The 21,805-nt window shown below is 34.7% G+C and overlaps 3 protein-coding genes across 9 annotated transcripts; 2 read left to right on the top strand and 1 right to left on the bottom strand.

Annotated features, from left to right (window-relative positions):
- The first annotated feature begins 751 nt into the window (after positions 1 to 751).
- LOC105281632 (protein phosphatase 1 regulatory subunit 16A) lies at positions 752 to 9,942 on the top strand. Of its 5 annotated transcripts, none has more exons than XM_011342983.3 (9): positions 752 to 1,126; positions 2,914 to 3,177; positions 3,277 to 3,579; positions 3,753 to 3,895; positions 3,992 to 4,117; positions 4,249 to 4,324; positions 4,398 to 4,615; positions 4,793 to 4,958; positions 8,099 to 9,942. In XM_011342983.3, exons 2-9 carry the CDS (start codon positions 2,949 to 2,951, stop codon positions 8,422 to 8,424), a joined length of 1,587 nt encoding a protein of 528 aa, XP_011341285.1. In that variant the 5' UTR covers positions 752 to 1,126; positions 2,914 to 2,948; the 3' UTR covers positions 8,425 to 9,942. The 5 variants fall into 5 exon arrangements, with proteins under 5 accessions (XP_011341285.1, XP_011341286.1, XP_026831380.1 ...); XM_011342984.3 differs by lacking the exon at positions 752 to 1,126 and adding an exon at positions 1,211 to 1,703; XM_026975579.1 differs by lacking the exon at positions 752 to 1,126 and adding an exon at positions 2,521 to 2,660 and having other exon boundaries at positions 8,102 to 9,942.
- A 2,638-nt stretch (positions 9,943 to 12,580) lies between these two features.
- LOC105281634 (peptide methionine sulfoxide reductase) lies at positions 12,581 to 16,295 on the top strand. 3 transcript variants are annotated; one of them, XM_011342993.3, is made up of 5 exons: positions 12,581 to 12,744; positions 14,299 to 14,457; positions 14,559 to 14,679; positions 14,814 to 14,950; positions 15,261 to 16,295. In XM_011342993.3, exons 2-5 carry the CDS (start codon positions 14,300 to 14,302, stop codon positions 15,496 to 15,498), a joined length of 654 nt encoding a protein of 217 aa, XP_011341295.1. In that variant the 5' UTR covers positions 12,581 to 12,744; position 14,299; the 3' UTR covers positions 15,499 to 16,295. The 3 variants fall into 3 exon arrangements, with proteins under 3 accessions (XP_011341295.1, XP_011341294.1, XP_011341292.1); XM_011342992.3 differs by having other exon boundaries at positions 14,296 to 14,457; XM_011342990.3 differs by lacking the exon at positions 12,581 to 12,744 and having other exon boundaries at positions 14,027 to 14,457.
- A 2,339-nt stretch (positions 16,296 to 18,634) lies between these two features.
- LOC105281635 (transcription elongation factor SPT4-A) lies at positions 18,635 to 20,142 on the bottom strand. Its single transcript, XM_026975550.1, has 4 exons — positions 19,931 to 20,142; positions 19,692 to 19,798; positions 19,311 to 19,366; positions 18,635 to 18,846 (listed from the first exon to the last, which is right to left on the bottom strand). Exons 1-4 carry the CDS (start codon positions 19,997 to 19,999, stop codon positions 18,728 to 18,730), a joined length of 351 nt encoding a protein of 116 aa, XP_026831351.1. The 5' UTR covers positions 20,000 to 20,142; the 3' UTR covers positions 18,635 to 18,727.
- Between the last annotated feature and the right edge of the window lie 1,663 nt (positions 20,143 to 21,805).

Below are 21,805 nucleotides of genomic sequence, written 5' to 3'. Positions count from 1 at the left end.
GAATTGTGTTGCAATCTATGTTATTAAAAACATTTTAAAAACGGGAATATACGTTACGACTCAGTAATTTAAGTTTCAATTTTCGGAATAAATTTCATTGTTAAAAAAATTTAATTCTAGCATGAGAGTGATATACAGATACACACACGCACATGGAGATATATATATGTATAGTTTTTTTTTCTCGGCACCCCAGTACCTAATATTTAATATTAAAAATTGGAGAATATGAAAAACATGGTGCACCCTCAGCACCTAATATTTAATAGTAGAAATTGAAGAATATAAGAAAAATGGTGATGCCGGAAACGTCATCTCAAGATTCATCGAAGCGTAAACACACGTACCTGGCGCCCAGCGAATTCGCACAATTCTCGATCGCTAATCGGCCCTTCCCGATCGGGAATTCCGAACGCGAAATCTCGTTCTCGCGCCCGACGTAACGCGCGAGCGATACCTCGCTTATCGATCGGCTGAGCGCGTAACGGCGAAACGGTTACGCAACGATTTTACTCGTGGCCGTAATCGTCGTTGCGCGGAAGTAACGCGCTACCGCCGATCGGCGGCGATCGCGAGCGAGCGAGCGAACGAACGAGCCTGAGCGCACCTACTCTTCCATTTCGTTTCGTTTCGTCTCGTTGAAGCGGGCTTTTGGAACAAGCCGGACGGTGCGGAGTGAAGGGTGGCGCGAGGCAAGGCGAGGCGAGGCGAGACGAGACAGGCGTTCGCAGGCGCGATCTCTCGTAGGTGGTTTAAAAATGGCGACCGACAGGTAGATGGTCTCGCGGCTGCACGCGCTGCTGGGCAAACGGGAACGCGCGAACGGATTTTGCGCCACCGATCAGTACCTGATTAACCCACGGGGGACGGTAGAGCAGGCGCGTGTGGCGACATATCGAGAATTATGTCGTCGTCCGCGCGCGACAGGTACGAGACGCAACGCGAATGAATCCGCCGTCGCCTGGCGTTCGCTTGTCCTCATCCGTGTCTGCATCCTCATCCTCATCGTCGTCGTCGTCGTCGTCGTTACATTCCACTGGCCCGCGCGCGCGAGGAAACTAGGGGAAGAAGGAAAGCGGATTGTCACCGTGGCTGTCAGCGTGCGTCAGGTCGCGCGCTTGCATATGTAAGTACGAGACGAAAAAAAAAAGAACGCTCGGCTGAGCGATTATTATTCGATCGCGCCGATCGTCGAGAATTCCAGTGGTGCTTCCGGTGCCCCCCCGGCGAGTACCCCGCTTTCTCACGTTCCTGCGAAGATCCTGCGCGATAGTCGGGCAGCACCGCGCGTCCTGGCCTTGATCGCGCGATGGCCACGATATCCCGCCAGGCGATGTAATTGGCAGGAAGTAAAGTGAGCATTAGCCGCCTGGCGATACTCCGCTCGTTGCGGGGTTTACGCATTTCCATCGCTCGCGATGCGGAATCAGACGCGAGAACGAGCGCGATGAGTTCCCGTGAGAACGCGCGGATTATACAGCTTGCTGCTCCACTGAGTTCCTTTTTTTCGCGGTGATTGTGTGCTGGATCAACGTGTAACTGGGTGCCCGTGCGTGTCAAACGAGTGATCGGCAAGGTGCTGCCTGTACGCTACGTGTGTCCGCATTTTGTGTCACTAGGTTGTGAGGCAGTGTGCAGTGAGAGATCAAATGCTTCTCTGCCTTCTAATCGTACAGAGATGCTCATTATGTAATGTATCCCATGTACGTTGATAAAAAATCATGTTCATGTATGATTGTTTTTACTTATTGTATTTTTAAGTAATGTTTATTTGGAGAAGAGGAAAAAAATATCAAATACAAATGAGAGTAGTGATAAAAAATGTTCATGGTTTTTAGAAATTATTTCTGAAATATAAAACTTTCATTACTGAATATAATTAGTAATATCTAAATAATATTATTCTTGATGATGTCTCTAATGACACTGTGCCTATCTGTTGAGAGTAGGGATACAATTTATAAAATGTATCATGTATATGTAGAAGTTAAATTGATCTTGATTTCATGACCAAAGCAAATTTCTTAAGTAGTTTTAACCAAAACAAAGAAAATTTAGCGATATTAAAATGAAATATCAAATATTAAACTGTTAAATTAAGTTGTATCGAGTTTAATATATTTGCACTAAAAATTCAAATTTTCTTTGCGCTCTTTGATATACTATCTTCTTTTGTAGATATTGTAATCTTTATTATCAAATTGGATTATTGATTAAATATTGTTACATATCGAATATTATCACATTTTATATACAAAAGATTTCTTTAGAATTTTCAAGATAGATATATATAAGTTCAGTCATCTCATCTCCTATAATAGTACATGGTATTCTATGTAGTGGTGATAAGTTTAGGAAAAAAACATGCATCGACATTAAATCATTGTTACCATCCCCAGAAAGCTTTCTGTCAGCATGTAAGAACATTTGTGCAAATATCGTGTGTTTACTTACCTAAGTAGGTGATAAGTTCAATGGAGCCACAGTTTAAAATATGCTATCATTTCTGCCAGATAACTCAGGAGGGATTGGTTAAGTTGTGTGTGCATTGTTGAAGTAAGCGAGAATCCTGATTGTACAGCAAAATGGCATCAAGTATCTCTTGTCAAAACACTTTTAATTCTCTGAAAGAATGAGATCTTGGTTTTCTAACAATAAAGGTAAAACAATTCTAGGTTTACAGCATTTTTTCGTAGTTTCCTGATTCTTTTAATAATCGTTTTTTCTTTTGGAATATTGTAATCTGTGTGTGAATATTATATATAAATACAAATTTATTCTGAAGATTATTTCGTTTCTCTGGCAGTAGCAAAATTTATGCACCGTGTGTGTGTATGTATGCGCGTGTGTGTGTGTGCAGACAAATGAATTATATTTGCACTCGGTAATAACTTATGTTCCTCTTTTTAACAGGTAAATATACCTGCAAAAATTACAAGCACCTAACGATGGAACACTCCGAGTTGGTCGCGGAAATGATACACGTCGAAAGGCTGACGACGCAAGAACGGTTACACTTAGCACGCCATCGTAGGCTACAGCAATTAAAAGTATGGAGACAACGTGAAAAGGAGTGGTTACGACACCAGACTAGGCACACAAGTAACAAGCGTCACATATATTTTAGCGATAGTGTTATGTTATTAGAAGCCGCTGCAAGAAATGATATCGATGAAGGTAAGCAGGAGCTAGATTAGTTGAACGTGTATGTTATGTTGCATTTGCAACAAGCTCTACATTTACCATCTTGCATAATCGACGCTTGTCTCCTTTCAGTAAGACGACTTTTGAAAAAGGGCGTGAATCCAGACTCGACGAACGAGGACGGCTTGACCGCGCTGCATCAGTGTTGCATCGACGACAATGAGGAGATGATGAAGCTGCTGATCGAATTTGGTGCTAACGTGAACGCGGAGGACAGCGAGAAGTGGACGCCGCTGCACGCGGCTGCTACGTGCGGTCACCTGCACTTAGTTAAATATCTTATCGCCAGGGGTGCAAATTTATTAGCCGTTAACGCTGACGGCAATATGCCGTACGACATTTGCGAGGATGAGAAAACGTTGGACTGCATCGAAGGTAATAATCTCCCTTAGGGTTCTTTGTTTTCTGATGAGTCGTTCAACGATCGCCGTGTCTCTAAATGTGATAAATAAAATTAACAAATTATTTATGCAAATTAAATACCTTTAAATATTATTTATTAAATTAAACACCTTTAAATACTCTTAAATGATACCTTCGTGACACAGGCGAGATGGCGAGGCGAGGAGTGACTCAAGAATTAATAGACGAGACGAGAGCTTCGACTGAGATTCAAATGTTACGGGACTTGCAGAAGATCGCCTCGTTAGGAGGTGATCTCGAGTACAAAGATCATCAAGGTGCTACGCCTGTACGTATCCAGAGTGATTTATTTGCGCAGGGAAAAACTAGAGATTCTTATAACGCATCGTACTTACAGTTGCATAACTGTACGACTTTATTACAGCTTCACATTGCAGCGGCAAATGGTTACGTAAGAGTCGTAGAGTTTCTTCTTGATCAGCACGTGTCGACCGATGTGGAGGATAACGACAAATGGCAGCCGGTACATGCGGCCGCATGTTGGGGACATGTGAGTCTAAATTGTTCATCTTCACACTTCTGCACCCAAGTGGCAAATCTGTTCATGATGTTTTGTCATCTAAAAGCTGGATATTGTTCGAAATATTATGTGCACCATTTACATACAGCTTTACGTTGCAGCTGGAGGTGCTCGAGTTGCTAGTGCAGAATGGAGCAGATCTAAACGCGAAGAACAAGCACGATGAGACTCCCGCAGGTAAGATTCATCGATTCATGCCCGACGATCCTATCTCTCTTCGTTTCTTTAATTTTTACGACACGTGCCGCAGATATATGCGAAGATCTGGAGATCAGGGAAAGGATAATGGAACTGAAAACGGAGCAAGAGAGTAAACGGCTTCGCGAGGCACAAGGACGGAGGGTGCGCAGGTCACAGAGCATAAATACGCGAACGCAGAGTGTACGTCGGACGTCTATTCGAGACAAGGTTCTCACCACGAAGAAGGACGCTCAGGAGGAAGCTCGCTTGAGGTTACAGGCGCAACAGGTGTGGCAAATTAAAGATATCCTGAATAGCCCTCGCTTGCCTCGAGAATATTAATTAATACGGGATTTTAATATTTAATTTTTAATTTAATATTTTAATATTGAATTAAAAAATTTTTAATATCGATTTCATCGAGTAAACGTGATTATTAATTGGCGGTATACACGTTTTTTTCAGACGTACGTCAGCGCTCCTACGCCTAGTATCCCACCGTTGGAGAACAATACGCAGGAAGCGGGAGATCACGAGACTGATTCGAACGCATTGACGCCGGCGGTGCGAAAAGGCCCCGAGGGAAAAGACAATGAATCTTTCCTCCACGAGGATGTCGATAAAGATTCAGGTATATTCCAAATGTATTCTTGTTTGCATTGGTTGTGGCCTAGTAAAGTATTGTGATAAATGGTAGCTTTGTACGTGGGGAGGACATATATGGAAAAAATATATATATATGTATATATCGAGCCGCACATATATACATATACGCACATAGAGATATCATGCTCATCTATAATCCATTAATTTTAATGTTCCAACGTGAAAAATCGTGAGAAAATACAAAATGCGAGTACAAAATTTGTGGATTTTATATAAATTTAAACTGTCACAAGTCAACACACTAGGATAATAAATGGTATTATGCTGACAAAAGATTATGTAATACGCTAAGATAATGATGATCATAGGATTAGTTGCAAACATCGAAGAGCAGGCAAGCTCGAGAAAAATGCGATTTTCTATTTTATTAAGCAAAATTTTGTACTTTGATAGAAAGCAATTGAACGATCTCAGAGAATTAAGACGTCTCGAATATAACAGATTTATGTATTAATCGGTTAATCTCAAAATCGAACGGTCCCATAAATGTATTTCGTTGAACTCACTGTGTTATCGATTATTTACTTGCTTTTCTCTTTTTTTTCCACTACTGCGTACTCCTGAATAATTGCGAGGTTAGTTTTCTACGTCACTTTCCTATTTCTTTAATTATTATTATCACGTTTCACGATTTACACGATTTGCATCCGATTATGTTACTTCCTTTGTGACGTATACATCATGTATGATGTACTGTGCCAAAAGTTTTATTCGCTTATAGCGTACATGAAGTATCTACATGTGCTTGGCATATATACAAGATGTCCGAAATCTATAATGCTCCACCTGTTGATAGCATATTCCCGAGATCGTTTGAAGATTAAATTCCTAATAGCAAAAAACGCCGAGACTGTAGCAGATTTAAAATGAGGAACGTTTGAACTTGGCCAATTATATCATCCAAAATTTGTACGCTCAGACACAGCGTGTCGCACAGTAGTGAAGGTGTCATCAAATAAATGCATTCTTCTTGGTTTAAAAATGATGAAATCGAACGATAAATTATGGGCTATCTGAGGATGCTTTCACTATTGTGCGATGCACTGTCCCGAGTGTAGCAACTTTAAACGATGCAATCAGTCATCTGTAAACGCTTCTTATTTAAAAATCTATTATGGCTTTGATATTTTAATATTAGGAATTTTATCTCCGTATTATAATTTCGGAAAAGTGCTGTTAACGGTAGTTAAACGAATGGTCTGGGACTCTGTATAATACTTTTTCTCCTAAAAAATTCTACTGTTAGGATATACAGACGCACAGACATACACATACCATATACATACCATACATATATCTCACTTATCCATCCTATCTTTTTGAAAAGGCCTAAGTGGTATCGGCTTCCTTAGTGTAATCTGCGTAAAGCACGCGTTTAGCAAAGCTTAGCGATCATTAAGCGTAATTATTGAATTATAATCAAATGGATAATATTATCAATATATTCTAGGTATGTCAAATTTTTTCTGTACTTTTTCTTATAAACTGAAAAGGCTATACAATTTAGAAACTATACATGCCATGCTAGTAAGACACGATGAATAGTATTGATAGATGAACGCACGCGCGCGCGCGCGCGCATCGTACATATGAACACGGAATGAATGCATTACTTATTAACAGCATATGTCTGAGATTATGTAGAAATAAAAATCTTAATCTTAAAGTGACCAAGTGCTATGATAGTTTTTAAGTAGCAAGTGTTTAATGTTGATCAATTACGTCATTTAAAGTGCTCAGACATGATGTATCGCATAATGTAAACAAAAGTCTCCAGGCATTCAAAAATTAATTAATTAATGTTGGTTTTAATCATCATTATTCATCCGATGATACTGTCACTATTGCGTCACGTGTATAGGAGCACGAGCTTTAGATAGTCTAATCGGTTGGTTTGAAACGTTGTCCAAATATTTTTCAAATAATGTCAGGAACATGCTGTTAATAGATGATTCGCGCGAGCTGTGCGTACGTGCGTGTGCGTTATTCGATATTATTATATATAATATACTATGTGCAAGTCTTTTTTTTTAAATAAGGCACATACATAGGAGACTGTTACTGTTTGGTGAATTGTTATCGAATAATGCATTCGTGGCATAATGAGCGGAGTTTAGGTCTAAAGCATGATTTCAAGTCAATTGTAATTCTCTGAATTTTTATATATAACTTTTGTTATCAAATTGTACACTACATAATATTATACAAATCGATATATATAAATATATAGGAAACTTTTTGCTGTCCAATAAATGCTTCATACCATCCATTTTTCATTTATCACTCGATTAAGCGATGAAGGACCACGTTTTCCTTTATTATCGAGGTAACTCGAGGAGCAAAAAATAAAAACTGAAACATATCAGATATAGTGACGGTGAGACATTGGTGGATATATCAGCAACGAATCTTTTTATGGACTCTTTTAACAGCAGTGTTCTAAATGAAACGTTCAAACACCACGTTACGTCGCTTTTCATTCAATATCAACAACGAATTTCGGTCATTAATGATGAGGAAAATAATTAGACTGTTATCGATCGTTTATAATAATTATCAAATCGTTCGAGAACTGTACTGAAATGCGCAAATGTATATATATATGTTGTACACGTTTAAACATTCTAATTCTTTATTCTTTGTACGTAACAACCATGTTTAACATATTTTCTCTATTCTCACACACACACACACACGCGTGCGCGCACACACATATTCTCTCTTTTTCCCCTCTCTCTCTCTCTTTCTCTTTTTCTTTTTCTCCTGTAGTTTTCATTAGTTCATTCAGTAGTTTTGCTTGCATAAAATGCAATCATTAAATATTGTTTAGTGACGTATCGTGTATGTACACTAATATGCGTCTCGTGGTCTTCCTTGATGCAGTGTTTCTTAAAAAAAAAACGCTTGCTGTTGAAAGCATGCCGAAGGCTTTGGCGCATGACGTAGCTGATACCCTCGATCTTTCTTTTTTTTCGATTACGATCAGCGCATAGGGATAGAAAATTGTGTTAAGAGGTGGAGGGGCGGAAAATGGTAATTGTGTCGTGCAAAAAGTCGGCACGCTTGACGCGAGAGTAGCATTGGATTTACGTGTTTGCCTGACAGCAGTAGCAGGATCGGATCCGCCGGTCGGTAGCCAGCAGCAGTCACCGATTTATGCCACTGATAGTGACACCAACGGCAAGATCAACATACACGTATCCGTTGTCTTCGTGAAATCCTTGTCCGATCTGAAGAAACAACGAGCACAGAACCGGCACATATCTGGTAGTTCTCTAGACGCCAACGGTAACGGTATCCCGATGCCGGTCTCGTCCATCTCCAATTCTGACCTCAGTACCGATGACTTTACTCATCAACGCTTCACTGGGAATACCAGTGAGATCGTAGGCGATAATCATTCCGAAAAGAGCTGCTGCACTGTCATGTAACGCATTACTACTTATCGCGTTTTTCTCGTCTTCCTTCCGCTGCGTGCGGGATATCGTAAGGTCTACCGGAAATCTTTGCATTTATCGCATGAGTGAAAATGTGTTCCCGCGATTAATTTCCAGTATTTCTTTTCCAAGACTTGACGTATTTTCACGTTTCCACGATTTTGTATTCAATTCTTTTATATATATATATATATATATATATATATATTTCTTTATTTCACATATAATAATATTATGTACATTACAAATCTGCAGCCACATCTGTGTCGATAGCTTTAAAATCAAAACAACTATGCAGTTTTGGTATTGTGCGAACGGTATGTACTTAAATCGTAACAAAATGTTCGCTCTACCGTTATTACGCGGACTGCAACGCCTGAAATGAGCTTGCATTTCTGTATCGAGAATTGAGAACACTTTGTTACGGCACCCCTGTAAACACTTGTAAGAATGTGTACTTATACATGAAAAAAAAATGCATAATAATGCATTTTTAATAATTGCAATTTGCAGCGCCTAACGCGTTTAAATATTGTACAGACTTTTATCTTATTTATTGTTATATTAATGAAAATGTATAGAGATATATTAAACGCACGCATGAGAGAGTAGAAAGTGTGTTATATTACGTAGGTATTATTACTTCAAATTTTATAGTGTCTCTGCAAACAGATAAGACTATCAAACATCTTCTAATATTTTTATGAGACTATAGCTATAAGAATTAAGTAAAAAGTTTTTTATATCGATTTAAAGATTATTTGTAAATTTTGATATGTAATATTTATCTACATTAAAACTCTATAGACTTCGCGCTGAATTCCTTATTCCATGTATAGTAAGTCACAGTGCTATCATGATTTATGATTTTATGCGTTGCGCCTCGTACGATGTAAAGTATTCTTGCTGAGTTATTTCGATATTGTATCAGATGTACGAAGCATAAAATGTGTAATAAACTTTACGCCAAATCAAATGAAATGTATGTAGTCCAACAATGATTTAACAATCGAAATATAATGCCGGTAATGAATTTCACTCAAAATCAACGTACGTACAGGCATATGTAAAATAATAATTTGTCCTGCTTAACAGGCATATTTTTTGTACACTTTATGTGTCAAATAATACCCGAATTACATAAATAAGAGAATTTTCCAAGAAAGTGGATAGTACAAATAAGCACTCAACATTCCTCTAGTGACGTGTAATTAATGTTGCCAAACTTTGTGCGTGATTTCGCGTAATTCGCTATTCATTCCAAATTTTTTAATGCAATACTCGTACATCTTTGATAATGTTGTTACTACGATTATTCCGATTTAGGAAATACATAACTCACTTGTGATTGTTTACTTAATTTGAACATGAATATTATAGCGAGAGTTGATTTCATTGGCTGTATTTGAAATGAATTTGTGTGACATCTATCGCCTGTTTATTGTAATAATAAAACTATAACATTATATATACACTTATATATATATAAATAAAATTGCTGTATATGTTAAATTACGTTTCGACATTCATCAATTTGATCCTGAAATGCGCGAATAGATCCCGACTCTACTTTCTCACTTACTTTTACATACTTTCAATATATTTTTTAGAGACTTCCTTTCCATATTATTACTCCTAGTTATGAGAAAAATAAGTTTTACTCGCTGAATTTTAAGATTCAGTTTATAAACTTTGCTATGTAACGTTTATTTGTTAAAATTATGGATTACACGGTGAAATCCTGGTTCTAGATACGTATTTTGTTTACTAAAATCTGCATGTCATTACATTATACGGCGTACAATTAATTATCTGTATTTTTAAAAGTGGTTTTACCTCATCAATTGCGATATTTTTATAACTCGAGTCAATTATCAACATGAGGATGCGAGCTCCGCTCGTAAGGCCGAACACATAACGGGTCAGGAACTGAGTAGTAACTGATAAGCACCGTATGCTGACAGCCATAGTGATACGAATGTGCGATGACTTAGCGGTCAGAGAAGAAAGATTACATCAGTCGACTTCCAATTGAGAACTGATTTAATCACATGTGCATCGCTTGTCTGTTCTGATGCAACCACTGTGCTTTATTGAGTCTCATTAAAGCCATCAACTGGTATTAAAGTAAAGTAAAGGAACATGCGATATTAAATGGTGAAGTAATATTATTGTACGTTCAGGTTTAAAAATTTATCTGTCATGACATTTTTTTTCAGAAAATTATACACATGATTTGACTTCACCAAAGATAGATCGCTTATTGAAAAGTAGATGTTAATCTAAATATTTCGAACAAGATAATTCTCATGATGGAATCTCCTGATACTGCTCATTATTTATGTTATTTATATTTGTTATTTATGTTTAATTAAAAATGTACTTAAGTGACATTGTATGCATTATCATTTGAAGTATTTATTGGTTTATCACGTTATCGATATTATATGCACTATCATTTGAAGTATTTATTGGTTTGCAATTAAGATTGTTCGGATTTATTTTTGGAACGAGTATCAGTTCCATTGCAAAAAATTTTATTTAAATTTTGTCTTGAAAACCGAACGAACTTAGTTATCAAATAAATAATAATATAAAAACTAAATATTTCTATAGAGAGAGAGCTGAGATTATATTAACTTAATAATATTGAGTATTCATTTAATTTTGTATTCTATTGTATTCAATTAATTTTGTATTCTATTAATGGTTCTATTGTATTAAATTTGGCATATACTACCTGCGAGATGTTACAGTCTGACCTCCACAATCAAAGATATTCATCAGTAACAGGGTCAATGGCGTCAGCTAATCATATTCCAGTTGAAACGTGACAAACTTATGATATTATGTTACATCAGCCGACTTACAATGCTTCTCTTTAGAGGGTGTGAATGTTGAAGAATTTCCTTTAAAATAAATTCCGTAAATATTAATCCATTAAAAATCATTTTATGCTTTTATTTACCGTGTGACAATCGCTGAATTAATAATTGGAAAACAGAAAAAGATTTTATTATATTAAAATAGATAGTTCATGGAAAATTTAATGTGCGTGTGTTTGGAAAAACTAAATATTACAATTTAAAACTAACTTATGATTAAGATCATTTTTATATTATCAATGAAAGTTTTGTCCTTAAGAAACACTACTTATAAACCCATGGAATTAATTTGCAAACAAGAAAAAGCAATTATGAGTTGATAAGTTTTGTTTAAAAATGATTGAAATTAAAAATAATTAGTCTAATTTCAATCACGATTTTTAAATATTTAACAAAGCGACACTGTGAAAGCACGTGATCTAATTTGTGCAATTGCTTATCTTCTCTCCCCGCAGAAAAACTTATCTATGACACGAGATTTTGTTTTGGCAACAAACGCTCCGTCATCCCGAGATATCTTTGTTTTTTCTTTGAAATTAAGATTAAGTCTTTGACAATCTTAAAATATATCGTTGTTTAAAACACTTTTTAAAAATAATATTAATTAAAGCGATAAACAAATCGTCGATCCCGGACAGTCTAATGCTGAAAAATTATAAATGATGAAATAAATAGGAAACAATAAAATGTCCAAATTGTCATCAGAAGGGCAAATTACAACTTCAATGTGTTTTAATCTTAAATATAAAAACTAAATTAAAATTTGTTAGCTTAAGAAATGATTAACTCGTAAATTATCTCGTTTTCTAAGGTCACCTGATATACTTGCATCTTGCTTTTCATTCCGGATTTGAAAAAATTGTTCCAGATATCATTTAAAAATTCTACAACCTTCATTATAAAATGTATACTTTGCTTATTTTATAACCTTGGTTACTTTGTATGAAACATGATAAAAGTTTTTTAAAAACAACCTACTCAACATTTGGTAATCACAGATACGATAGTGCAATTAATTGACATCGTGGCAAAGATCGTTAACGAGCTTTACTGTCAGAATCAATTTGTTTTCCCTCTTTTTCTCATTTTTTTATTCCGTCGTACAATACTCCACAAGTGAGTCGATAAAATTAGACATGTGAATCTATTGACACGTGCGAATAAATCGCGCGGTACTCTAATGAGTACAGGGGTGGGAGAATGAAGAAATGTTTTGATGATAGGATTTGGTGGGGGCATGTGAGTGACATACATAAAACCTGGATGCTACTCGTAGCACAAGGCATAAGTTTTTCTACTCTAACTCTGGAAGGAGCTCGGAGCTCACTTTGAAGGAGCAACGAAACAACAAGTGTGTTCTGCCTCCAGCGCGACAACAGTTCGAGTAATTCTCAGGCATCCAAATTGGGGCGCATCAAAGTCACTTAAGGTAAAAGATAAAATATGTCAACATTTTTGTGAAATTCAAGAGTTCTACCGATATTCTATCTTTAACATTATTAAAACTTCTGTACTGGGCAAAGTTTTCACGGTCTTTCTATCTATCGCTTCCTTTTAATCTTTTATACGTTAGAAAGTCTTCCAGTTAAACCTGATTCGACACAATTATTTTAAACGTTTCCTATTTAGTTTAATTTATTTTCACACGCACTTAGACATATACATATACATACATACGAAATAACTAAAAGTTTTCAAACAACAAAGTTACATCAGAAGGCGATTATTATGTCATTATTTTTGTGACAATAACATTATGTCGTCTGATGTCACTTTGCTGTTTGAATAGTAAAGCTTTTAATTATTTCGTGTGTGTATGTGTATACATGTGTATGAAAATAAAACTAAAGTAAATGGAAAACTTAAAAATATTATTTTGTTACTTGGGTAAATATTGATTAAATAATAATTCGAAGTATATGAATATAGTATATTCCAAAAGAAAGCAAATTATTGTAACATATATTGTCCCGCTTGTTTAGCGTGATTTTTAGTAACGAATATATATTATAATACATATTATTAAAAACACTAAAAAAACGAAACAGATATTATATGTTACAATCCAATACCAATAAATAATAGAAATGTTATTAAGAATTGCTTTCCATCCAAACTATAATTAGGTAAATTGCATAAATGCTAGTCAATCGAATAATTTTAATATATCCAAATATTTATTTATATAATAAATATTTAATTAAATATTAAATATAAAAATACTTAATAAACATTTTATCAGAATCATGCTAAACTATATTGTGCTATTACTGACTTCCACATTGGGGAATCATTTTACGCTACTCAGTTAAGACTGCTCCTGTCGATTACTTCAAAAAATTGGCAAGATTCAAATCCATTAAGAAGCAGATTATCAGAAAAATTCATTGCTATCACGCGCTAATTATCTCATCAGACGTCACACTCGAAGGTCACGAGATCCGGCAAGATTACGCTCATTCCCGATGTATAAAGAGTCACTCAATCGTGAATGTCATCAATTGGATTGGCTTCGCTGGCCTTCGCGCTTTTTTCTACGATTCCCATCGTAGTCGTTTACGGTCCCAAAAGTGCTGTACATAGACGTGAGTTTGTAATAAACTCGTAACGAACGCGCGTAACTCGCACCGCGCTTTCTTTCCTGCTCGGCTGCCTCTTCCTTTCACGCGGTCGCGTCTCCGCTCGACTCGATACCGCTTGTCAACCGGTACGAGCCGTGTGCTGCTCGTGATACTGGAAATATCACGAGGCACAGTGTCGTGGCCGCGGGAGTGGGCGACGGACCCAAGTGGAAGCCTGGGGCTTTGGGACCTCCGACTGCCGACAGCGCGATGATGGCACGGTCCTACCACGTGTTCACCGTAATATTACCGTGGCTGATCGAGGCCGTTTCCGCGAATAATTGCACCATCTCGTCGCATCAATGCGGCGCCCATTCCACGTGTCTGATCTTTGAACCCAGCAACGTCTGTCCGTTCAGCAGAATGCCGGGTCAGCTGGAGGAGGTCAAGGGCAAGCGAGCCACTTTCGGCATGGGCTGCTTCTGGGCGGGAGACTCTCTCTTCGGCGCGCTGCCTGGCGTGATCAGGACCTGCGTGGGCTACGCTGGCGGCACTAAGGATTCTCCCACGTACAGAGACATGTAATGTATCATTAGCCTTCTTTGCGATTGTGGTACCTATCGATGCTCGAAAACGCATGAGATTGTTCACAATAGTTGTACCTTGGCTTCTTTCATCACAGGGGAGACCACACAGAAGTCATTGACATCGAGTACGACCCAGAGTTGGTGTCCTACACATACCTGTTGAGCCTGTTTTGGGACAATCACGAGTACGGTCTGACGACGAAGATCAAGAGACAGGTATCTTGTCTTATTTACATAATTAGATTTCCAGTAGAAATAATTTAATCTGAATATAGTTTATCTAAGTGATTCAAATGGTCTGCCAATTATATCAGCATATTATAATTTGTTGCATGATTTGAAATTTGCAGTACATGTCATTGATTCTGTACCACGATGACGAGCAGAGATTGCTGGCTGAAAACTCTCGCGAACACGAGCAACAAGAGCGCGGCGAATCTTTTACCACAGAAATCAGGAAATTTACAAACTTTTATCCAGCAGAAGAGTAAGAAATAATATTGTTTATATATTATAGTCGAATGCATTCAGGATTTAATTTATGATTGAATAATATATATATCTATACTGCTTACGACTCTTATAATATGCAAATTTATATAATTAATGTATAAATTTACACAACTTGAAATATTTTTAGTAAGTTCTTAATTTGCATGCTGATTCTAACAGATATTGAAATTTAGCTGTAAATAGTTTAGCAGTTTCATAAATAGATAAGGCCGCAAACGTTTAATAATAGCCAATATACATATTGACAATTGGATAAAATTAATGACATAACGTATTATTTACAGTTATCATCAGAAATATCGACTGCAGAGTCATCCGTGGCTGATTGAGACATTAGGATTCGTCACACCGGAAGTATTGCGTACGTCTGCCTTGGCGGCTAAATTAAACGGTTATTTAGCGGGTGCTGGCACTCTAGAACAATTCGATAGAGAATTACCGGGTTTAGGACTGACCGAGAAAACGGCGCAGTATTTAAAGAAATACATTACCGAGAATCAAGGCAACGGTTTGTATTGCTAGCAAATCTAACGAAGGAGTCGGGACACATTCTTCGTTACTAGACGTAGGCTGAACATACTCAATTTTCTTGAAAGAGAAAATCACAGCCTGATATACATATATATATATTACATTAGATATTAAATATTTTAATGTTTTCATAGTTATATTTTGTATGAAATTATTCGTAATATTCTGCAGATTGTGAGTTACGTGACAATACTTGTTATTATCATCGTGCTGATAATGAATTAGATAAATAATGCCAATCAATTCAATTAATGAGTTTTGATCATTAATCAAGTTTTATCACACATTTACATAATTTTAAAGCGGCTGTGAAATCTATATATATATATATATATATCAATTTGAATATATCAATTGCAATCTGAAACATTCGAAATATAATTCATTCAAATAATTCTCTCAAAAATATGTATGTATATACATTTTCAATTGATATATATGATAATAAAAACAAAAAGGACCAATGAATATTTTTATGAATATTCTGAAGACAAAAACTTTTTGGAAATCGTATATATGCGGTTTTTATACAACTTATAATATATCTTGAAATTTTCATCTGATTCTATTGGATTAAATGTTTGCGAAAATGACGTCAATAATTTACGCAATATTACATTTCGGTATTTGAAAAGTTTCCATAACAGCGATACATATAACTTTAAGAAACGTATTTCAGTATATTGACATGTATATGAGGATTAAGTCCATTTTAAAAATAGTTTTAAGTCACGAGGCAATTTTTGTACTATATATATAATATAATAAATAGAATAAAGAAAAAGATTTATTGTAATATAATAAAATAAATAATATAATAAAAAAACTGTGTAATAATATAAATGTATGACCTTCTACCATAATATTTTATCACAAATGTAAAAATTAAGTATTTAATTATATCGTAAGAGCATATGAACATAAATATAAAAAATATCAAGACAGTAAAAGCCTGTGAGTATGTAAAAACAAACTATAAAAATATTTAAAAGTAATGCTGAAGATACAAACATTATTTAAAAATCTTGAATAAATATCAGATCGAAGACAACTGGAAGAGGAAGATGGGTATTCTGCATATGTTTAATATTTAATCGTGACAGAGAAATATAACTATTATAGTAACAATATAGTATATTAAATAATATAGCTATAATTATAAGAACAAAATTCATTGAAAATTTGAATTATTACGAAAACTATATGTAATCTATTTAGAGTTAATTAATTATAAAATAACAGTGTGTACGTAGACATTTTTGGCGAATGGCGATGATACATCAATTGCAATTTTATTGCACTTTGGTAATATATTATAATATAACGTGTGAGATATACGGCTATTTTAAACAACTTCGAGTGTACAAAAGTGTATCTATATTGGCATTTATCAAGAATCCTTATCTATATGTACGGCAGGTATACAAACAAATATTTTTTGAAGTCTTCCAATGACTCCTCGCATCTAAAATTTACTCTAAAACAGTAAATATCACAAGATAGAAGATAAGAGAGAAAAGATATGCGAAGTTATGAATGAATGTTATTTTGTGATGATTCAAACCTGTACAAGAAAAATTAAATTTCTCGTAATATGGTTAAATATAAATCATACGAACTTTTGAACATATACAAACATACCATATGTAACGTACGTTACAATACGTATTGGATTGACAATTTTATTTAAGTTTTAAAAAAATAATTTCAATTTTGAAAAATTAGTTTAATTCATAGGAGATCACTCGCGGAGATCCGTGATTATTTAAATTATTAATCCAAATTACACAAATACGAGAATCGTGTTTTAATAATGATATTCATAATTAACGACATCGTGTGCAGGGCAGTATATGGAACGATTTAAAAAAAGTTAAAATTATCAAAATTTTCTTCTTTGATAGAGCATGATGCATAGTGCAATCATGGTGAAAGTTGCCCACGAACCGCATATTTTTATATTTTATCAATTTTCAAAAACCAATTTATAAAAACCAAAATCGAACTGCGTATACTGCACTCCGATCTAAAAAACGAATAAAAACATTCTCAGAACATTAACAGAACATAACTTCCTCGAAGCAAAACGTGCTATGGTGCAAATATTTTGAAAATGTACTTAGGACATATAAATATAGCTGATGAGGATATTTTCGTGTGTCATAATGAGACTGCGCATATCGGAAAGGAAAGACAATTATATTGTTCTTATATGTTTTCTGCATGAATACGCTTATAAGGAAGAGACATGCCCTGATAATCAGGCTACTCTTGCTTTTTCTTTTATCTATCACGCTTGCTCTGGCTTAAAACAAAGCAGGAAATAAAAAACTCGTATCGACAATCATTTTATTTTCTCCTCTTTTATCTGTCTCGTTTACTCATGTTCAGAGGAAAAAGAAGCGTACCGACTTAATCACGCTATTCTTTACGTTCAAAATTTTTTGAAAAATGCTTTAGAAAGTATTAACAATTTGTGCCAGGCAACGATATAACAAGTGTAGCAGGTACCATATTTCATAGATTATATGCTTTTTTTATATTATATATTGGGTCAATAAAACAATTTGGTTCAATTTTCAATATTAAAACAACGCGATATACATGTATAATATAGGCAACTGTTGATAATGTCTGTGTCATAGAAAATAATGTCGGATTATAAACGACGATGGCGATTACTTGGTTGACGAATAATTTGTTTCTACTGAATGCAATAAAATTTGACACACAAAAATCAAATCAAACTTTTTGACTGACTCAATATGTATGTACGCGTATGTATACATACATATTAATTTTCTAGCTAAAACTTGTGCTTGTGCTTTAACACTGAATTGAAAGCGGTAAATATTAACAATGAGATAATAATTACTTACATAATGCATGAATGATAGGAAAGGAGTATTTATCAGACTAATTAGATATTTCATATGAAGAGAAAGGATAGTGTGATACGAGATTGAGAATATGCTTTTGTTAAGCTGAATCTCCACAAAACACATATGTGTAAATTGCGTTTATTCAAAAAAGTAAAATTATAAAATTTTTCCAAAAATATTATATTATAGAGAGCAGCATAAAAATATTATACAGAAATAAAAACTTTGTTAACGAAAACTGTACCTCGATTAATAATTTAATTTATTATATGATATCAAAAAAAGTTTATTTTACATTATTTACATTATTTACATAACACATGAACAATTTTTAGTAATTATCGTTGACTCGTATCGCGCGATCTATATCCAATTCCTCTGCTTTTCATTTCTCGGATGACTCCAGCTGGTAATCGTCCAGATACTGATATAGCATAGACGCCTTTGCAGAAGCGATCTAAATGATACAGAATCTTCATTAACATTGATTTGATTAGACTAAAGATGGAAGTTTAATACTAAGAGGAAAGTTCGCCTACTAATCTGTTTTTAAAAATTCTTAACAATGTATTAAGAATAGATTACATGCACAATTATGTTTCTCTGTATAAACATGTATCACTATTTGTATATTTAAGATTAATATGTATGTATAAACATATTATATATTATTACATATTTAAAATGAAAATCTCAGAAATAAATTATATATGTTCATATTTATTATATTTGAATTGAATGAGAAATTATATCTGAAGACATTGTATTATATAAATAATTTGAAATAAGCCAATAAACAAAATTTTGAGGAGGTAAGACAGATAAAATGCTTGATACAAATAATAATAATTATTAAACTTAATAGTTTATAAAAACTGATAATTAATATTATTAGTAATAGTAATATAACAATGCACTTACTTATTCGTTTCCATTTGCACACCCAGCTATCTTCTGGACTCATTGCAGCAATCATTCTAGACAGTAAAATATAAAACAAATTAATAGTGACAAAATTATTTTTTACAACAAAAATATTTAATTATCAAAATGTAGCATTCGTAACGCTTCATTCAACACTCAACACAATGTGGAAATTAGTAAAAAAATTTATCTTTGCATACATGAAACCTCTGCATAATCCACATAAACATAACCTACTCTAAATATTTTATTTTTTATATAAAAATTAATGTATTACACACACACACACACACACACATGCATTCACATTGATAAAATGATTAATGTTTAGTGTAAAAGTTTATCTATTAAAAAGCTGAATATTTATTGTTTGCATACCCATCAAAGTTGGAGCTCGTACAATCGAACACATTGTCCTTATTATTTTTCATGCGTAGAAACTCGTCACAATTGTCGCATCCATCGTATTCGAACTGATCAAAGGTCTGTGAAATAAATTTATCGATATAACTATTTTTTAGATTATAACTATCTCTAATTATCGAAACATGATTTGCATAGTACGTACGCAATTTAAGAAATTGGTTATGTACGTATAAACATTATAGCATATATACCTTAATCAAAGAGCACACCAAACATGCTCTCAATCCACGCAAATTTTTTGGTACAGTCTCCATAGACATGGTTATAATGCACGAGTATTAATGCAAATTAAACAATTTTACCGTAATTTTACAATTACAATAAAAAGAATCAGATCAATCAGCTGCTCTACAAATATGCCAAGGTGGCCAGCGTAAAATTCACGGACACCTTAGAACATAGCATATGTTCTAAGTAGAGAGCCTCCTAGGCCGGTATTCATAGTCGGATCTTATATTTAAGACCGTCTTAAGTTTATCTGCAGATACTCCATAGCCAATGAAATGACGTATAGTTAGCAGACAAATATGATAAATCTTTTTTTTTATTGCAATCGTTTGGGAATCATTTGGGAAAGTTTAGGAAATAACTTTTAGAGTTTGGGAAATAATAGTTTGTTAATAATTAATGAAAATTAGTTGAGTGTATAGTTAGCAGACATCATTCCAAATAATTTCCTTTTTCGCTTCTTTTAACGCCAAATCATTTGGGAAATACGTCTATAATGTTTTCAGAGTTTGGAAAATAATGATTTCCCCTCAAAATCGAGTTGAAAGACTTCACCCAGACGTGCAGTATAATCTAGGGACTTTTGACTATAGGCTATATAATGGAAAAACGTTTATAATCTTTGATATTTCTCATTGTTTTCCATTTCAATAATTTGGGAATCGTTTGGGAAAGTTTAGGAAACCACTTTTAGAGTTTGGGAAATAATAGTTTTTTAATAATTAATGAAAATTAGTTGAGCGTATAGTTATCATTCCAAATAGTGTTCTTTTTCGCTTCTTTCAATGCCAAATCATTTGGGAAATACGCCTGTAATGTTTTTAGAGTTTGGGAAATAATAATTGCATCTCCAAATAAAGTTTCATGTCATCAATCAGACTTCAAACCAAAACACTAGGGATTTTTTGACCATAGCCTATATAATGGAAAATGTTTATAATCTTCGATATATCTCATTGTTTTCTAATGTTTTCTATTGCAATCATTTGGGAATCGTTTGGGTAAGTTTAGGAAGGCACTTTCACAGTTTGGGAAGCAATATTTTTTATAATTAAGGGGAATCCTAGAGTGACTAGTGAAACAGTGTTGCCATTTGCACTCAACACATACAAAAATTACAGTTGAAATGCTTTTTATAAAAATTTCGCAATTTGTACACACAAAAATTGCGGCAGCCACCACTCGGGATAAAATAAAGGAATATAATGAAGCTTTTCGAAGTGACTTTGGAAGCATAATAAAAAAGAAAGGTGTATTCTCCTTTACGGAATACAGAATACATATAAACTTTCTTACTTTAATATTATTAATTTTTTATACTGGGAAAGTATATGCTTCAGCCCCCCACCCGCACCCCCCTCGCAGGGTGGTGGGTGGAAAACGCTTTTTTTCATGTCTTTCCGTGTCGAAATAAACGGTGTCCAACTGCACGGTGCGCAATTGAACACTAATTTGCATTGCAAGTATGTACACACCCGTTTAATTTCGCGCACTTTGACGTCACCGCGCATGCTCAGTCAGTGTGCGCTACGCTCGTAGATCGCCGGTATGACAGATTTCCTAACCCCGAAACTGTCACTTTTCAGTACGTTGTAACTTTTTTTCTATTTCAGAGCAACGATTTTCCTTTTCGCAATCGTGTTTTAGGACCAAAATATACAATTATACAAAGTTTCAAGGAAATCGGTGAGGAAGAGATTCTCCTTAAGTATTACCTAGAATATTTATAATTTGATTGGTCAACATCTAGTGAATTTGCTCACTTTTCGCATTTTCACTCCGTGAAGAGATACGTAATAGACCCCCTGAGTCACAGAGAAGTCTGAGAGCGGCCATTT

The sequence above is a fragment of the Ooceraea biroi genome, chromosome 2 (genome assembly GCF_003672135.1).
Source record: "Ooceraea biroi isolate clonal line C1 chromosome 2, Obir_v5.4, whole genome shotgun sequence".
Taxonomy (NCBI): domain Eukaryota; kingdom Metazoa; phylum Arthropoda; class Insecta; order Hymenoptera; family Formicidae; genus Ooceraea; species Ooceraea biroi.
The sequence above is the reverse complement of the archived record's forward strand: the minus strand, read 5'-3'. Positions and strand labels throughout refer to the sequence as shown.